The sequence below is a fragment of the Nerophis ophidion genome, linkage group LG04, assembly GCF_033978795.1.
Source record: "Nerophis ophidion isolate RoL-2023_Sa linkage group LG04, RoL_Noph_v1.0, whole genome shotgun sequence".
NCBI lineage: Eukaryota > Metazoa > Chordata > Actinopteri > Syngnathiformes > Syngnathidae > Nerophis > Nerophis ophidion.
Genome location: NC_084614.1, coordinates 59970058 through 59989358, shown reverse-complemented (window position 1 = coordinate 59989358; position 19301 = coordinate 59970058). Strand labels below are relative to the sequence as shown.

The following is a 19301-nucleotide window of genomic DNA, read 5'->3' as shown; positions in this document are numbered from 1 at the left end:
GGTTTAGGTCTGGGCCCTGGAGAGGGGGTACAAACTGAGGCCAAAAGAAAAAAACAACAACAACTCATAGCCATAGTACAAATCCCTCTCACATGTGTGTAAGAGGGAAACATCAAAGAACACAAAGGAGATGAAATACATTAAAGCAGCGGATACAACCAGCCACTTCCACATACAGCTATGAATAAAAACTAAAAGAAGCATATACACTGTGGTGACCTTTGCGGTGTTCCACGCCATCGTCCGCTGGGGTGGAGGGAGCATTGCCAGAGACAGGAGCAGACCCAACAAAGCAACCAAGAGAGCCAACTCCACTCTCGGTCGCCAACCAACTCTCGGCCTATTGCACAATAAGTTTTTTCTTTTTCTGCAGCGTGACAAGTGGCGGGCCGTGCGTTTCCCACCTAGGCCTTCAGTGATGTCGGACGTTAATTCCACCTAGAACTGCTACCCTCGGGCAGACGCTATATGGTGCTAAAAGCAGGCACAAATAGATTAAAAAACAGTTTATACCCAAGAGCCATAGTAGCATTAAACAGACACTGAGTGAGCACAAAGTGTCCATCATGTCTTCATGTGTCATGTCTTTTTATTTTTTATCTTTTTGGTCTATAATGTGCAATAGTGTTATATGGTTACAGTATATGTATATACAGTTGGGCAAAAAAGTATTTAGTCAGCCATCGATTGTACAAGTTTTCCCACTTAAAATGATGACACAGGTCTGTAATTTTCATCAGAGGTACACTTCAACTGTGAGAGACAGAATTTGAAAAAAAAAATCCAGGAATTGTCATTGTAGGAATTTTAAAGAATTTATTTATAAATTATGTTAGAAAATAAGTATTTGGTCAACCATTCAAAGCCTTCACTGATGGAAGGAGGTTTTGGCTCAAAATCTCACGATACATGGCCCCATTCATTCTTTCCTTAACACAGATCAATTGTCCTGTCAATCATCCAGCCCCATGCTTCACAGTAGGTGTGGTGTTCTTGGGATGCAACTCAGTATTCTTCTTTCTCCAAACACGACGAGTTGAGTTATACCAAAAAGTTCTATTTTGGTTTCATCTGACCACATGACATTCTCCCAATCCTCTGCTGTACCATCCATATATCCATTTTGCTGGCACATATACCAATTTTAATGTTAAGTATCCTGCCTTTGTAGTCCAATCAATTGAATATAGGTTGAAAAGGATTTACTTACCCTTGTATTCGGTTTTCATTTATAATTTACACAATGTTCCAACTACACTGGTTTTGGGTGTTGTAGTTCCTCCATACATTTCTCACATTGATTTCTGTATTAATTTATTTTTCATGTAAACTAAAGTACATCATATTTATATATAGTCACTTTTTCTTTAGGGACTTTATTATTGGGTACATGGTTGTCATTTCAAATGGTGCCCGAGTTAATAAGAGACACTCTTAATGAGGACAAAGATGATGGATGCCGTGAGGTACAATTATTTACTCCACACAACATGTTACCTTCCTGCCGCTCAGTTAGCGGGAGAACCATCGCATCACTAAATTCCGCATAATCCTCACAAGTGGATTATTAATAAACGTGTTTTGGCATTCTGTGTAATTGATGATTCTGGGATGAGGGTTTCTATTTTTCTCCCATATGGTTAAACGGGAACAAGAAGCCAGAAGCTCTCATTTTAATTACAAACTAACAAACACTTAAATTTTTTTTCTTACTAATTAGGTACATTTTTAAAGAAGAAGTCTAATAATACCACATGAAATTAGGCTGTTGCCTGATACATAAAGGCCGTATTGTACATGTACGTAAATGCATAGAAACTGTAATGACCTCAATGTGTTTTTTCTTTATCCCGTTTTATACCAAACTGTGTACATAACATTTCCCTCATATTCTTTATTATCATACACTGCCAAGCCCATTTATAGACAGATAGCCAAACTTGAGTAATTTCCATTATTTGTGTCAGAAAAATTGTGTGTAAATTATCAAATAAAACTTTGTATTACATTGTGTTCCGGACAAGAAACAATGGTACTTTAACTTTAAGAAGACTAAAGGCTGAAACTTTCCAAGAATAATGCTGGACTTCCAAGCGGACGGATGGCAGAATCTGCCCAACTTCCAGAGGAACTGTTTTAAGTATATTTACAAACTCTCTTTGATTTATTTCATGGGACCCTCTTTGATCTATTTTATAGGACTTTCTTTGATCTGTTCGGGAACCGAAGGCAATGCTGGTCACGACCCACTTCCACGAGGAAGCAGCTGTGGGAAGAAGGGGGGTGAAAATCAAATAAAGAAGCACGAAAACGATCTTGGGGTAGAGCATGGTGTAGGATTTGTACAGACAGTACAATGCCCATGCCTCTCCTCGGATCCCAGTCTAAATTTAATTCTGTCTCTGTTTGATTCTTTGCCTTTTTGTCTTGTTTAATAGATGTCATCAGTATTTGAACCTGACAATTTGTCTCCATATATTGTAAGCAACTTAAACCTGCAAAAGTACGTTTGTATGAAGCAAAGTCACATTACAACACTGTCCCTGCAGGCTTTTAGGTGCAACTGCATGCATCTTTCTTCACTGCTCCAAAGTCCGCAAACTGAAACCTTTACAGACTGCTTGTCTTTATGTATAAAGTTTGGGCTGTCAACCCAAGTTTAACAGCCCTGCCCAGTGGGTGCATTCCTGGTGCATTCCTGTCCCATTTGCCAGTATGCATTCACTTCCATTTGTCCTAGTTGTCTTGCCGTAGTCAAGAGGTCTACTTTCATTATGTTGAATGTACCAGTCTTGTCCTTTGTTGATCCCTACAAAGTAGTTATAGTCTAAGTACTCTACTTACAACACACTAGATGTTTGATTGTAATGTTACACACATTCTTAGTTGTATACTTCAATTTGCAATAAACAGTAAACATGCTAACCGGTAGCTTATGCATGGCATATCCAATGTAAATTAGCATCAAGCTACCACATTGGTTTTAATGCACTAATTATGCTGGAATGTCACTGATACATTATTTTGTATGTCATGTAAGTTATACTGACATACTTTATTTCTGTGTGTTCAGTTTTACATTGCGTTTCAGTAAAGACTCTGCTGGAGTCAGTATTGTCAACCTGCTATCTGTGTGCAAAGCTAGCAAAAAGAGACATTAGAACAGAACATTTACACCTGGCATGGTTTCCTTTGATTTCATTTTGACCTCTCCAAAAATATTTTATTTCCAATGTTGACACGATGGCGAGGCATAATGCATGCGTGTTGCTACCCCAGGGATGCAAGAGGACCAGGACAGGCAGGAGTTGCAGGTAATATTAGATTTAATACAAAAACAATACTGGTACAAAATGCAAAGAAAAGGCGTGCCGAATGCACGGAGAGCTATGCTAATAATTAGCAACGAGAGCAGAGTACAGGAATAGAGGTGCAGAGCGCACGCAAAGCTAAGGCGAGACTTAGCAATAGTGATTACAAAAATAAGAACCAACGTGCGTGTTGCAAGTAGCAAACAAAACAGCCAGGAGGAACTAAGGTAGCAGGTGGTCTTAAATACAACACAAATAATTCAAAACAGGTGTGCGTAATGAGTCCGTGCAGGAGGCGTACTTCGGTTGCCATGGTGACAATACAAAACAAGGAAGTGCGCTAACAAACGGGATCGGTAGAGTGCAAAACATGATCAAAACATAGGACAATACAAAAAGGACATAAACATGCTAGAGATGTGTGATCCGGAAGCCGGATCACAACATTACCCCCCCCTTAAGGGGCAGATCCCAGATGCCCCCCAAAAAAACAGCAATAAAGAGAACCCCCTCCCACAATGAGACAGTCTGAAAATGAAGGGAGGGTGGAGGGAGGACCTGGTGGAGGGTCGATAAGTCCTGTGTCCCCGGATCCACCGAGGACACGCTAGGTGGCGGCGGCGTAAGGAACGTCCCTGCCACAACAGTCCAGGCGGGCGAACCCGCAGAGGCCACTTTAGTTGCTGACGAAGACCCGGGCACGTCCTACGAGGAGGATGCCCGGGGTAGGGCCACAGCCGTGGCCATTGTGGAGGTGGGCGCACCCATTGAGGGGGACGCCCGTGGTACGGCCACACCCGTGGTACGGCCACACCCGTGGCCGGAGTGGAGGTGGATGCACCCGTTGAGGGGGACGCCCGTGGTACGGCCACACCCGTGGCCGGAGTGGAGGTGGACGCGCCTGCTGAGGCGGACGCCCGGGGTACGGCCACACCCGTGGCCGACGTGGAGGAGGACTAGGCTTGGCAGCAGCAGACGAAGGCGCGGGGGCTGCAACCGAAGCAGGCACCGATGCTGGTGTGGATGCCGGCAGGGAAGCAGGTGCGGATGCCGGCAGCAGATCAGGTGCAGAGGCCGGCCGCGAAGCAGGCACAGATGCTGGTGTGGATGCCGGCAGGGAAGCAGGTGCGGATGCCGGCAGGGAAGCAGGTGCGGAGGCCGGCAGCGAAGCAGGTGCGGAGGCCGGCAGCGGATCAGGTGCGGAGGCCGGCAGCGGATCAGGTGCGGAGGCCGGCAGCGGATCAGGTGCGGAGGCCGGCAGCGGATCAGGTGCGGAGGCCGGCAGCGGATCAGGTGCGGAGGCCGGCAGCGGATCAGGTGCGGAGGCCGGCAGCGGATCAGGTGCGGAGGCCGGCAGCGGATCAGGTGCGGAGGCCGGCAGCGGATCAGGTGCGGAGGCCGGCAGCGGATCAGGTGCGGAGGCCGGCAGCGGATCAGGTGCAGAGGCCGGCAGCGGATCAGGTGCAGAGGCCGGCAGCGGATCAGGTGCAGAGGCCGGCAGCGGATCAGGTGCAGAGGCCGGCAGCGGATCAGGTGCAGAGGCCGGCCGCGGAGCAGGAGTCGGCTCCAGCCGAGGAGCAGGAGTCGGCTTCAGCCGAGGAGCAGGAGTCGGCTTCAGCCGAGGAGCAGGAGTCGGCTTCAGCCGAGGAGCAGGAGTCGGCTTCAGCCGAGGAGCAGGAGTCGGCTTCAGCCGAGGAGCACTAAGAGACTGGCTGAGAGGTGGACTAGGACTACTATGAGGATTTAGACTAACACTAGGACTTGGGCAAGGACTTGTGTGAGGACCAGGACTTACAATCAAACTAGTGCTTTTATAAGGACTTGGGCAAGGACCAGGACTTACAGTCGAACCAGGGATTGGGCAGGAACTAGGACTTGAGGTCAACCTAGGGCAAGGACTGGGACTTACAATCATACTGGTGCTCGGGCAAGGACTTGGACAAAGACTAGGACTTACAGTGACACTGGGGCTCGGACAAGAATTTGGGCAAGGACTAGGGTTACTGTGAGGACTAAGACCACGAGGGGAATTAGGACAAGGACTACGATCAAGACTACACGAAGGTACGTAACTGGGACCGGGACTTGGACTACCATTAAGAGAATGACTTGAACAAGGACTTGGACTAGGACTCGGACTACGACTCCGTCTACGAGTTGGACTAGCACTTGGACTGCGCACAGGTGGAGGAAGTCTAGCTGGTCGTTTCGGCTGAGTGGGTCGCAGCTGTGCTACCTCCGCAACACAGCTGCTAGTACCAGCCCATCCCCCAAGAGGCGGATTCCAGACGACCTCCTTATGGTCAGCGATTGACCCTAAGGGTGGGTGGTGGGAGGTCAGGAGGAGGGTAGACTCCACCCCATTAGTCTGTACGAGGAGAGGATTGTTCTGAGCAGCAAGAAATTTCCCCTCCAGCTCCAGTTCAATCAAAACTCTCCTGTACCACTCGTCCATCCAGGCAGAACTATATTTTTCTAAGTCAGTTTCAAAATCAGGTGTCGTGGGGGTAGGACGTGTAATAGGCTGAGAGGTGGGCGGGGCTTGAACCATAGGGGGTGGGGCCAAAGTAATGGGAGGCTGATCTTGACAATTAATAATATACTGAGGGTGACTAGAATCAATATAAATGTCCTGATACTGTGTGAAAGTATTATTACTGTCCAAGTCTTTGGAAAATGGCTGAGATATATCGTCCACAATAAAAAAATCTTCGGTGAAAATATCATCAATGGTGGAAGGCATTACGTCACCAGGGGGCGTTGACGAAATGACGTCACCGTGATGGACCGGTGGGCCGGAGGTATGCCCTGGCCTTACAGCCCAGTCGGAAGAGTGGTTGGAATATGGAGAAAAAACAAAACTTCCAAACCTCAGGGAAGAGTACTGGGCTGTTGTCTGCGCGCTGCTGTCCGGGGAAAAAATGTCTTCGCGGCTTGGCGAAGGGAAGACTTTTGGTGGTCCACTGCGAGGCGGCGTTGTGCTGGCTGTTTTCTGACACGATGGCGAGGCATAATGGATGCGTGTTGCGACCCCAGGGATGCAAGAGGACCAGGACAGGCAGGAGTTGCAGGTAAGATAAGATTTAATACAAAAACAAAAATAATACTGGTACAAAATGCAAAGAAAAGGCGTGCCGAATGCACGGAGAGATATGCTAATAATTAGCAACGAGAGCAGAGTACAGGAATAGAGGTGCAGAGCGCACGCAAAGCTAAGGCGAGACTTAGCAATAGTGATTACAAAAATAAGAACCAACGTGCGTGTTGCAAGTAGCAAACAAAACAGCCAGGAGGAACTAAGGTAGCAGGTGGTCTTAAATACAACACAAATAATTCAAAACAGGTGTGCGTAATGAGTCCGTGCAGGAGGCGTACTTAGGTTGCCATGGTGACAATACAAAACAAGGAAGTGCGCTAACAAACGGGATCGGTAGAGTGCAAAACATGATCAAAACATAGGACAATACAAAAAGGACATAAACATGCTAGAGATGTGTGATCCGGAAGCCGGATCACAACAAATGTTGTCCTCCAACATGGTACTAAAAAGACAAATACATTTCAATCAATGTTTATTTATACAGCCCTAAATCACAAATTTCTCAAAGGACTCCACAAACCACTACGACTACGACATCCTCGGAAGAACCCACATAAGGGCAAGGAAAACTCACACCCAGTGGGACGTCGGTGATGATGAGGACTATGAGAACCTTGGAGAGGACCACAAATTTGGGCGAAAAATGGAGCGAATTTTAGCGATATTACGGACATGAAAGAAGGCCGTTTTAGTAACGCTTTTAATGTGTGACTCAAACGCGAGAGTTGGGTCTAAGATAATACCCAGATTCTTTACCGAGTCACCTTGTTTAATTGTTTGGTTGTCAAATGTTAAAGTTGTATTATTAAATAGAGGTCGGTGTCTAGCAGGACCGATAATCAGCATTTTCGTTTTTTTGGCGTTGAGTTGCAAAAAGTTAGCGGACATCCATTGTTTAATTTCATTAAAAGTCAAATAACATGTTGTCAGATAAAAATCCTACTGAATTGTTTGAATATAACTAAATTGCTATTTTTTTCCCAAAACAAAATATAGAAGTATTTTTAAACATGTCATCAATGTCAGCTACCCCCCCCCCCCCCCAAAAAAAAACAGCTTAATTGTACAAAAGAATAAATAAACTGGATTTTACTTATAAATCACCACCATTTTTCAATTGTGTTTGAATCTTAACCATTATCTTGAAATTAACTTAGTAACTCTGTTGTTTGCTAACCTCGAGACTTATTTCCCGCAAGTCTCTGTAATTTGCTAAATCACTGGCTCGTGAGTGACAGGAATAAAAGCTCCGACTCGCTTTGGAGAGCAAAGTCGTTTGGCGCCATCTGTTGGTGTGCATGCGTCCATCACTGGGCCCCAAATATAAGATGACACCTATTTTTCTGAATGTTTATCTCAGAAGAGTTATTACTTTTTTGCATATGCTAGGGAGGTAGGAATGCTTTGGCGCCACCTGTTGTTGTGGATACGTTTGTCACTAGTTGACTCCAAATATAAGATGACATGTATCTTTTCGATTTTTTTTTTTTTTGGCTCTGTAAAAGCGTCTTACATTTGGATTAACACCAGTTAAATCAGGGTTTAGATTTTTTGTGCATACTTTACAGGTTAAAGTGATTTGGCGCCACCTGTTGGTGTACATCATAGACTTCAAATACAATATGGTACAAACATTTTCTCCAGACGATGTCTTATATTTATGACATTTTCTGTATATATTATGGGGGACAAGGGGTTTGGCGCCACCTGTTGGTGTGACTATGTTCATACACTGAATATAAGTTGAGTCATATTTTTTTAGATTATTTTTTTCAAATGTAAGATGCTACATATTTTTCTGATTGTTTTTGGCAGGGGACGGTGTTTTTTGTTCAGGTTAACACCAGTTAAAGTCCAGGTTGTGACTTCCCTTTAAGTACTATTGAAGGAGAAGTCTTTTGGCGCCACCTGTTGGTGTGCATGTGTACATAACTACACTCCAAATATAAGATGACACATATTTTTCTGGTTATTCTTCTCACTAGGGGGGGTGTTATACGTGGGTTAACACCAGTTAAATCCAAATTCTGACTCATATACAATGAGTGGAGAAGCCGCTTGACGCCACCTGTTGTTGTGAATGGGTTCATCACTACTAGATTCCAAATATAAGATGACTTGTATTTGTAAAAAAAATTTATTATTTTTTTGGTCTCGGTAAAAGTGTCATAAATCGGGATTAACACCAGTTACATCAGGGTAATGACTTTTTTGTACGTACTTTGGGGGTAGAAGTCATTTGGCGCCACCTGTTGGTGTGCATGTGTACATCACTAGACTTCAAATATAAGATGATTGTATTTCTGGGGAGAGGGTGTCTTATATTCAGGTTAACAATAACAGTGCAATGCGTTTTTCATAACATGGTCACTACTGCCTAGTTTCTCTTGTTATATTCTTATTTTACTGTTATATTTTTATTCCCATTGTTGCTTTTTATTTTTATTTTTATTGTAATATTTCTCTATTTTGTTTCCATTTAAACCCCCATTATTTACTTTTTACTTTTTTAAATTGATCTCAACTCTGTACACTGCTGCTGGAATTTTAATTTTCCTGAAGAAACTCTCCTGAAGGAATCAATAAAGTACTATCTATCTATCTATCTATCTATCTATCTATCTATCTATCTATCTATCTATCTCTCTATCTCTCTATCTATCTATCTATCTATCTATCTATCTATCTATCTATCTATCTATCTATCTATCTATCTATCTATCTAACTATCTATCTATCTATCTATCTATCTATCTATCTATCTATCTATCTATCTATCTATCTATCTATCTATCTATCTATCTATCTATCTAACACCAGTTAAGTCCTATTTCTGACTTGTTTGTACATACAATGCAGAGAAGGAGCTGACGTATGGCGCCATCTAAACGCCAACACATAAGCATATTCACATTTTTGTCAGATTTTTCTCGGATTTTCCGAGGTAATTTATCCTTTTTTTTAAACGCAGATGCTGACAAGTAGGGCTTGAACACAAACAAATCGAGCATAACCCTGCACAAAACCAGATGCATCACACCGTAGTTTCAAACCTGGCTCACCTGGATGCACTTTTATTTTGAAGATGTTGCATCACGTCCTCTTTAGCTCCATTGCGCAGAGGGAAATGATAGGGACTGAGTGTGAAGTGATCATTGGAGAGGATAAATCATCACTCCATCCTTTCACATGCTAAATCTCTCATGTCGCATGCATATTGCAGTCGTGAAGAAGTATAGCAGAGCCTGCTGTGCCTCAGCCTAACGAGTAAAGATCAGTACCCAGTCAGGAGAAGGACCGTGTCTGCCCTAACGTACTGTTTGCACACTCGCATCTAGTCTACAGACACAATCAAACGTACAAAGACTCACAATGCATCATGAAAGACTTTTTGGCATGCATCGCACACAATGAAACGTTGATGAGACCGGTTTTTCATTGAGTCGCACTCATGTGTCTTTGCAGTAGCATCTTTGTGTGTGTGTGGTGAAATATGGCATCCGCACTCTCCGGCTTCAGACACTATCCCTGGAAAACAAACAAGAGAAAAGAAAGCATGGTGTTATAAATATGTGAGAGTAATGGCATCACTTGTACTTATTAGCATTGTGAAGCATGATTCACCAAACATTGGATTGTTCCCCACTATTAAGGCATTGTGCCCTGGACTTGCATTCTTGCAACATCAACGTAACACCCATCAGATATCGGACTGTTCCCACACCCACCCACCCTCTTATCCTGATCTTCTTGACAATGCTAAATGGAAACTATGGTCAACCTGCACATCAATGCAGTTTCTATGCCGCTAGATAAAGCTCAAACACAATTCCGTTAAGATGTATGACTTCAGTGTTATTTTGACAATGACAATAAAGGAATTGATTGATTGTGATCTGGGTTTAGACCAGGGGTAGGGAACCTATGGCTCTAGAGCCAGATGTGGCTCTTTTGATGACTGCATCTGGCTCTCAGATAAATCTTAGCTGATATTGCTTAACACGATAAGTAATGAATAATTCCGCTGGTAATCACTGTGTTAAAAACAAAATTCAAAATATAAAACGTTTTCATGCATTTTAATCCATCAATCCGTTTTCTACCGCACCTGTTCAAGAAGTCACATTAATGGTAAGAAGTGTTTTATTTATTATTGGTTAGCTTCAGAATAACAATGTTATTAAAAAGGAATAAGATACTTATTATACTCTAAATATGTTGGTCTTACTTAAAAATGCACTCATTTAGTTGTATTAGGTGTTAAAAAATATTATAGGGCACGTCCAACCGGTAGGAGGCCACGGGGAAGACCCAGGACACGTTGGGAAGACTATGTCTCCCGGCTGGCCTGGGAACGCCTCGGGTTCCCCCGGGAAGAGCTAATCGAAGTGGCTGGGGAGAGGGAAGTCTGGGCTTCCCTGCTTAGGCTGCTGCCCCCGCGACCCGACCTCAGATAAGCGGAAGAAGATGGATGGATGGTTGTTCACTGTTCTGTTACAGAGAACAAGGACATAGGAAAAAATTGCCATGGTATGAAAAGGGGTAGGATAAAACAAGCTCTGCTTGTTCCTACGCCTTTTTGGATTTGCTGTAATGAAACAATTGGAATTGTGTGACGCATTACATTGTATCCTATGCATGTTCAAAATAAACTGAAACTGAACTGAACTGAATATCGGCCCAGCCTTTTTACGGCTTCTAATGTTGTATCAGAAGCAAGTTTTATAACCGTTTACTTTACGTCAATATTTTGTATTGCCATCCATTTTCTACCCCTTATTCCCTTTGGGGTCGTGGGCGGCGCTGGTGCTTATCTCAGCTACAATCGGGCGGAAGGCGGGGTACACCCTGGACAAGTCGCCACCTCATCGCAGGGCCAACACAAATAGACAGACAACATTCGCACTCACATTCACATTCACATTTTGTATTGTAATTTGTTATTCTTATAGCCAGACCTGTGGGTTTACTTCCGTACCTGACGGTTTCGGCTACAACAGTTGCCTTACAGCTGCTCAGGTACGGGAGTACACATAAGAATAACAAATTACATACTATTTTGAAGATATTTTGAACCTCTATGATCAATATTTTGTATTGCTTGGCTTTTAATAACGTCAGGTCTGGCTCATTAAACTAGCTATTTTTAGACCCACTTAGTGAGGTAGCTTACACCAAAGCTAAGGGCTACTAAGAAAGAAAATATTGGGCTTGGAATCCAGGCCCAAAAAATATGGCGAAAATACAATGACCTGGATGAATGAGAACATCCATACATTCGGAGAAAATCCATGATGATTGGTTGGTGTTCGTCAACAATCGGCTAAGGTTAGGGTGAAACATTACGGACTGGCCAATCAGAGGCAAGAAAAGGCTGGTCATCGAAACCAGTAAGCAAAATCATAACAGATATGCACTTTTGTCAGGTGACATGTAAAAATATAAATAAATAATTTGCATGACGACGAGGGAGTCAGAGACAGAGGGACGCTTCAAGCTGACGATTCAAAATAGTACAAGAAACTTGGAAATGCCAGAGGGATTCTCTCTGTCGGATTAGATGTTTCCTTTAGTAATGGAGTCCTTGGCTATATTTAGACACGTGTATGCATTCAGCGAAAACAATGCCCAGAACCTTAATTTTTAGTTGTTTACTCTGTAAGCCAAACTCATCACTGCTCTCGTCATCTAAGACGTCCAACACAAATTTAGGATCACACATTAAGGTGAGTTGAGTTCATGAAGATTTACTGCACATAACTATTATCAACTTTTCCCAAACAACACACAAGTCATTGATTTTTTTTTTAGTATCATAAAACAACTCATTTAAGTGGAATGGTAAGCATATTTCTGTTAACCTGGAAGATGCAAATGTTGTACATTTTCTGTATAAAAGCAGTGACATAGAATGGATGGACAAAGTCGACCTGGCAATTTTCTGCCGTCTGAGGTAGTTTTAGAACTTCCTGCAAAACCCAATTTTTTTCTGTTTTTTAAAACGCCATATAACAATTCTGTATGAATGGCGCAGACACAGGATTGATGTAAAAATTGTATTTGGTAATTTTCCAGTAGTGCAAGTCCATTTTATATTGCCTGGAAAAGTTTTTGCTTTGTTCCTCCTTTTTTACCATTTCTGTAAAAACGGCACCAGCATGAAATTGAGGGCCAAAATCGATTTAACAATTTTACACCTGCTGAGGTAGTAAGGCCCTTTAATACAGCCTTGGAAATCTAGCTTGTTTTCTCACCATGTGTCAATATTGTGTATACACAAAGAATGAGGAACGGAGGGACCAAATCGACCAGGCAATGTTCTGCCTTCTGAGGTAGTATTCTTACAATTATGTTTAAGCGGAACAGACCCAGAAATTGTATGTCTTCTGAAGTAGCATCAGAACTGTCTAATCTCTGTCCCAATTCTGTAGGAACGGCACTGTTACGTCGGGGTCGCCGATGGCACGGGAAGCTACGGTAGAGCTTAACAAAAGACAACCCAAAACAGGAACAGGAAGCAAGAAGAACCAACGTAACTGCCAGCTAGAGTATGGAGTGAGGCAGGAATAAATAGCTCTCTGATTAGTGACCAGGAACGGGTGAGCGTCCCGACCATTAACCAGAGGTAGGTGACAATAATCAGCACCCATTGCAACAAAGAAAACCAACCCGAGTGATAACACAGAACTAAATCAAAAACTGAAGAAATACTAAACTTAAACATAATATGATCTGGCAAACGGATCATGACTGGCACTGACTTAATGTTTATGGACTCTGCATTTTTCCCCCTTCTGAGATAGTCCTAAAAATCCATTTTCATATTGCATGGAAAAGCTGTTTTTCACATGTCAATAATCAACCTGGCCATTTTTGGCCTTCTGTTGTAGTATATAGGGGCTTGTGATACCAACACACAAGCCCCTTTCATATTGCCTATAAAATGATTGGCCGTTTCCTCCTTTTTTTTCCAGTTCTGTGTAAATGTGGGGACAATTTCGACCCGTCAATTTTTTTACTTTCGGATGTAGTAACAGAAATCAGATGCATGGGTATTCTGCAATGTTGGGACATGGGTTGAGAAATAAAAAAAGGTTAATAGTAGGGGTGTAACGGTACGTGTATTTGTATTGAACCGTTTCGGTACGGGGGTTCCGGTTCGGTGCGGAGGAGTACCGAACGAGTTCCACACGAACATATGAAGTAGCCGCCTATGTTAAAGTCGTAACAAGCTGCTCCGCTCCGTTCTGCCTCTGTGTCTGTCTGTACACAGCACCCTGCATTGTCCCTCCCACACAACCATCTGATTGGTTACAACCATTGCGGTAACAAGCCAATCAGCAGTGCATATTCAGAGCGCATGTCAGCACTTCAGCGTCGAGCAGATATGTAGGTGTTTAGCATGTGAGCAACAGACTCTCCCCAAATTATACTAAACACTTCCAAGTCAACTACTTTCTAAACATCACTATGAGCCCGTTGACCTTCAAGAAACAAACAGCTCAGCTCACTCGCAGTCCTGTTTGAGGTGAAGGCTAGTTAGCTTTTAGCGTAACGTTAGCTCATTTTGCCGCGTGTGTGTGTGTGTGTGTGTGTGTGTGTTACGTCAGTGTTGATTGAGGTGTGTTGAAGCAGCAAAAATGGACATTATATTAAATGAAGAGTTTGTGTCTCTGATAGTGTATATAATAATGTAAGAGCATCATTAAGCTTACATGAACTCCATGGTGTTTGGGTATGAATAGTCTCTCCTATTGCTACTGTACTATTTTTTTCAGCTATAGTTACATGAATCATTTGTAATGTAAGAGCCTAGTTTTGAATGGCAGGGTCCCTGCTATCACATGTTGATAAAAATATAACATTTACATAATAAAAATCAACTACAGGCTTCCCAAATGCTGTAATAAATTAAGCATGGTGAGTTGACTTGAAACTGTTTAATGTTACACTTTTTATATGTAGAAGAAAAGTTGTGTCATTTTAGTTCATCCAAGCAACAACGTGGGCAGAATTATTATAGTGTTCCCAATGTTAAAAGGATCAAGCCATTGTTTACAAATTTGGTAAATAAATAACCCAAAAATGAATATTTTGTTGTTTTCTTACTGTACCGAAAATGAACCGAACAGTGACCTCTAAACCGAGGTACGTACCGAACCAACATTTTTGTGTACCGTTACACCCCTAGTTAATAGTCATCACCTTCAATACGGCAAATAATCAGCATTCCTTAGTATCTAAGGTGTATTTATCCCTGGAGGACAAGGCTAAACATGTTACACGTAAAGAGCAAGCCAGAAGCAGGCAGGGTAATAGCTAAACTAAACGCTAAGTCACCTTTAAACAACACAAAAATTAAGTGCTTAGTAAGTTTAAGAGGTGTAAATGGAACCATGTTACGGCATCAAGTCAGAAGTAGTCATTTAACAGGGGATTAACAAATATATTAATACGAGTAAAAGAGAGGATGATATTTATATTTAAATCAAAAATTAAATGTATTTTATGATAAGATTTATTGTTGATGTGCACTATGGCTAATGTGCATTCACACAAATGTCCATTCATTATCATATTCAGCACCAGTCAAAGTTTGGAGACAAGTTTTTGTTCAATTGCATGAGAAAATGTCTCCAAACTTTTGACTGCAATTCCCATGGCTCATTTCCAACTGTAATAATTCAGCAAGGTTTGCAACACCCACACACACACACACACACCCACACACACACACACACACACACACACACACACACACACACACACACACACACACACTCACACACACACACACGCACGCACGCACACACACACACACACACACACACACACACACACACACACACACACACACACACACACACACACACACACACATTACTGTATTCACATTATGTAACACCTCCAGCTCATTACAGGCCAGATTTAAAATTGTGTTAGTCCTTCTGCTGCCAGCGGTGTTTGTTGAAACTTTGACTGAATGAAAACTTCTGCCAGGTAGCTCACACCTCCTCCTCTTCCTCCTCCTCCTCCTCCTCTTCCTCATTGCCTTGACGTGTCAGAGCAGCAAAAAAACGCTGACATTGCCGCAAGCCACCGATCTACCATGTCTGCCGGCAAAAGTGTGTGTATATACATTTATATATATATATATTATTTTTTTTTTTGTTTGTTTTTCTTTTTGTATACTGAGTTGATGGAAAGCTTGGACCAACTTGGAGCCAGAATTCTAATACCTTTAAATTACAAACTTTAACTGGCGTTTACCAGGAATCCAGACATTCTGCTTGAATATGAATTGAGCAAACAGGGACATGCAGTACCTATAGAACACCACTAGGTGACAGTATCACTCCTCGACATTAACCGGATGCCTTCATAAAGTGTGTCCGTCTCAATCACAGTTTTATTATAAAGTTTTCTTAAAAACAGGCTTTGCTACGTCTTATAAAAAAGCTTGGAGCTGTTCCAACAGTCAGTTACACATGGGAGTTGTAAGTCTGATCATTTTTTTTTCTTTCGCAAATAGGCTAAATTAGCATTATTTTACTGTTAAAATGTTAGCATGTAGCTAACATGGCTATTCTAGTGTGGCAAACTTTTGTCATGTTGTATGTAATATATTATGAAGTGTATTACAGTAGGGCTTAGTAAAACCACTTTTAAACTGTCTAAATTTCAGAATCGGGGCTATATTTTAGGGAAAAATGATATCGAATCATATTGGTAAAAAATATATCTCACCACCAGAGACTTGATTGAGGTGTGGAAATGTTTGGAATTGGGTTTAAAGCTCACCTACATAGTCATCTCCAAACTAAGGATGTTTTGTAGTATAAGTGTCAACCTTTGAACTGTTTTTTTTTTTTTTGTAGTATTTTTTAGTAATAGTAATGTATTAAATTGGGAATTAAAATATTTTTTCCGGTTGCGGTTCCACTTTCGATTCTGCTTAACGCCACGGCTCTTTATCGATTTTCTTATCGATTCTCATTTGGAAGAAAAGATAACAATATGGTGGATTAGCATCAATTTTGTAAAGTTTAGCGCTAACATGACTTTACAAAGCCAACAGTGAGGTCTTAAGAGGCACATAGCATACAAAATAAACTTTAGAAAAAAGGTTAAAAAATGCAAAATCTGTCTATCTGTGTTGGCCCTGCGAGGAGGTGTTGACTTGTCCAGGGTGTGCACCGCCTTCCGCCTGAGTGCAGCTTGGATGGGCTCCAGCGACCCTCCGCTGTATGGATAGTATTTAACAAATATTGTTACTGATACTGTAATATTGTACATGGTAATTGGGATTTGTTATTGTAAATATTATATACAAATATAATATCTTAGTATATATTATATACTATATATGTAATATATATGTTATATTTTATATTGCTACAATGTTACATTTTTAGTGTCCTTTATACCTGCATTATTCTTACCTTCCTTACCCTTTCCATCATTTGTAACTGAATGTGTAACAATTTCCCTTGTGGCTCAATAAATTTTGTCTAAGTCAAAGTCGAAGTCTAAAATAAAACATGCGGAAATTACACAAGTAACATTTTTTAAACTTTTATGAATCTTTGTCATCTACCTAGTAACCCGGTCATGCAATATACCGTGCAAAGGTTTGTTTAGATTTACAAGGTGAAACTAACATAATGACATAGGCTCATGGCATGCAACATGAGCTATTTCAAACCTTCTTTTGATATAATGTTGATGTTTATTGCTTACAACTTAAAAACATTTGAAAACCCTAGAAAATGGTGTTTTAAAAAAACAAAAAAAAAACTGTTAGCCGTGATCATCAAAGTTGCATTAAAATCGAGGCTTAACATATGTCACTTTGATTGTATTGAGTTAATATCACATATTAGTTTCACATTTGAAGTTGAATTGCTGACATGAATGAACTTTTACATGATATTCCAATTTTATGAGTTCCACCTGTGTAACATAACAACTGAGCGAAATTGCGGTTGAAGGAACATTCTCAATTTTTCTCTGACTACAATTGAACATTCACCTACCGAAGAAGCATCTATGTGGCTTGGTGACATCTGTCGTTCCTGCCTGAGTGAAACTCTTCCCTGCCGCGGTGAAAGCGAGCAACAGACGTGAACTGGATCTATAACTGCCCGCCTCCAAACGGGTCAGAATATTTATATGCATGCTCACCTAAATGAGAAGGCATTCATTTAAATGTAACAGGTAATAGCGCTCACATTATAGAGTACCTGTTGTATTTACGTCAGATCACTGAGATTGGCGCGGTTCAAAAATGCGACATTTGTTGCATGCTTTATGGACAAATGTTTCAGCATATTGCTTGTTTGGCCTCCTCTTAATGAAAAAGCAACGTGGCAATTATTAAAAGTAGCGCTGTTGTGAGTATTTTTAGTGAAATTTCTACAAACTTTGGTGTGCTTTTTCCGCCCGAGAACACGCCGTTTTGCTCATATCACTACGCGCGTTGTGTAATGGCATCATTCCCACCCGAAAGAACCGTTAAGTGTTACGGCTGAGTTTACGCAGCTTGCTGCGCGGTTAGTTCTCCCGGGATGCAAACAGATGACTCCGGACATGACTTGCAGGTAGGAACATGATTTAATATTCAAAAAAAGAATCAAAGAGGAACAAAACAGAAAATGACCGACGTAACAAGGTGCCAATAGCACTAGACGCTAGACTTAGCATGAGCTAGGAGGCAAGCAAAACTATTGTGACAGTAGCGTGCCGCAAAAAAAGAAGCCAGGACGAGTGACTGGCAAAGGCAGGCTTACTCACCTCCCAGGGGGTGATCAAGGGTGATGGGTCAAATGCAGGGAATAATTTCGCCACACCAAGAGTGTGTGTGACAATCATTGGTACTTTAACCTTAACTTTAACTTTAAATAGTGTCTTTGATGAGCAACAGGTGAGCGTCCCGAATAACAGAGGCAGGTGAAAATCATAAGTAGCCAAACTCAGGAGTTGCACTAACAGGAACTATAGGAGTCCAAAAGTAACCGAAAACAGTTAAGAGAAGACAGTTAAGAGAACTGCTAGTCATTCCTCCCAGATTTCAGACGGACAACTCCGGACGACAGCGTGAGGTAGGAACATGATTTGGTCCATAAATCATACACAGTACAGCATGCGGAAAAAAAACAAAAGGGATGTGTGCCGATTGTACGCGGAAGCTAAGGCAAAAAACCTAGCACAGGAATCGTAAGTCAAGAAAACCAGGAATACCCAACGTAACTGTTGCATTCGCAAACAGGGAACCCAGATTTATTTAAACATGCCTCAAAACAGCAGCTTGGAATGTAGAGTATATTGTAGCGTCCTGGAAGAGTTAGTGCCGGAAGGGGGTCTGAGTATTTGATTTGTTGTGTTTATGTTGTGTTACAATGCGGATGTGTTTGTCATTCTTGTTTGGTGTGGGTTCACAGTGTGGTGCATATTTGTAACAGTGTTAAAGTTGTTTTTTACGGCCACCCTCAGAATGACCTGTAAGGCTATTGAACAAGTATGTTTGCATTCACATGTTTGTGTGAAAAGCTGTAGATATTATGTGACTGGGCCGGCACGCAAAGGCAGTGCCTTTAAGGTTTATTGGCGCTCTGTTCTTCTCCCTACGTCCGTGTACACAGCAGCATTTTAAAAAGTCATAAATTTTACTTTTTGAAACTGATACCGATAATTTCCGATATTACATTTTAAAGCATTTGTTGGCCGTTAATATCGGCAGTCCGATATTATCGGACATCCCTACTATTTTTATTTAATGCCAAATTTATTTTTCGATTGCAATAAGAAATGTATGTTTAATACTGTATGTCGTAAGATTTTCTGTTCAAACAAAGCCAACAATGCAATTTGTGGTCCCCTTTATTTTGAAA

General features: G+C 41.7%; 2 protein-coding genes across 2 annotated transcripts in view; both read right to left on the bottom strand.

Moving 5' to 3' along the window:
- Positions 1-464: 464 nt before the first annotated feature.
- On the bottom strand, positions 465-6301 carry LOC133550454 (uncharacterized). The gene is made up of 2 exons (XM_061896437.1): positions 4769-6301; positions 465-474 (listed from the first exon to the last, which is right to left on the bottom strand). The coding sequence occupies exons 1-2, from the start codon at positions 6052-6054 to the stop codon at positions 465-467; spliced, it is 1296 nt and encodes a 431-aa protein (XP_061752421.1). The 5' UTR covers positions 6055-6301.
- A 3252-nt stretch (positions 6302-9553) lies between these two features.
- gabra6b (gamma-aminobutyric acid type A receptor subunit alpha6b) overlaps positions 9554-19301 on the bottom strand; it is a 71657-nt gene continuing 61909 nt past the window's right edge. Inside the window, exon 10 of the mRNA XM_061898613.1 lies at positions 9554-9939. Within this exon, the coding sequence (XP_061754597.1) occupies positions 9927-9939 (13 nt within the window). The 3' untranslated portion in view covers positions 9554-9926. The remainder of the gene's footprint in view (positions 9940-19301) is intronic.

Bases quoted from the DNA above. Each gene is read 5' to 3' on its own strand.
- LOC133550454 (XM_061896437.1), bottom strand. From the start codon at position 6,054: ATGCCTTCCACCATTGATGATATTTTCACCGAAGATTTTTTTATTGTG.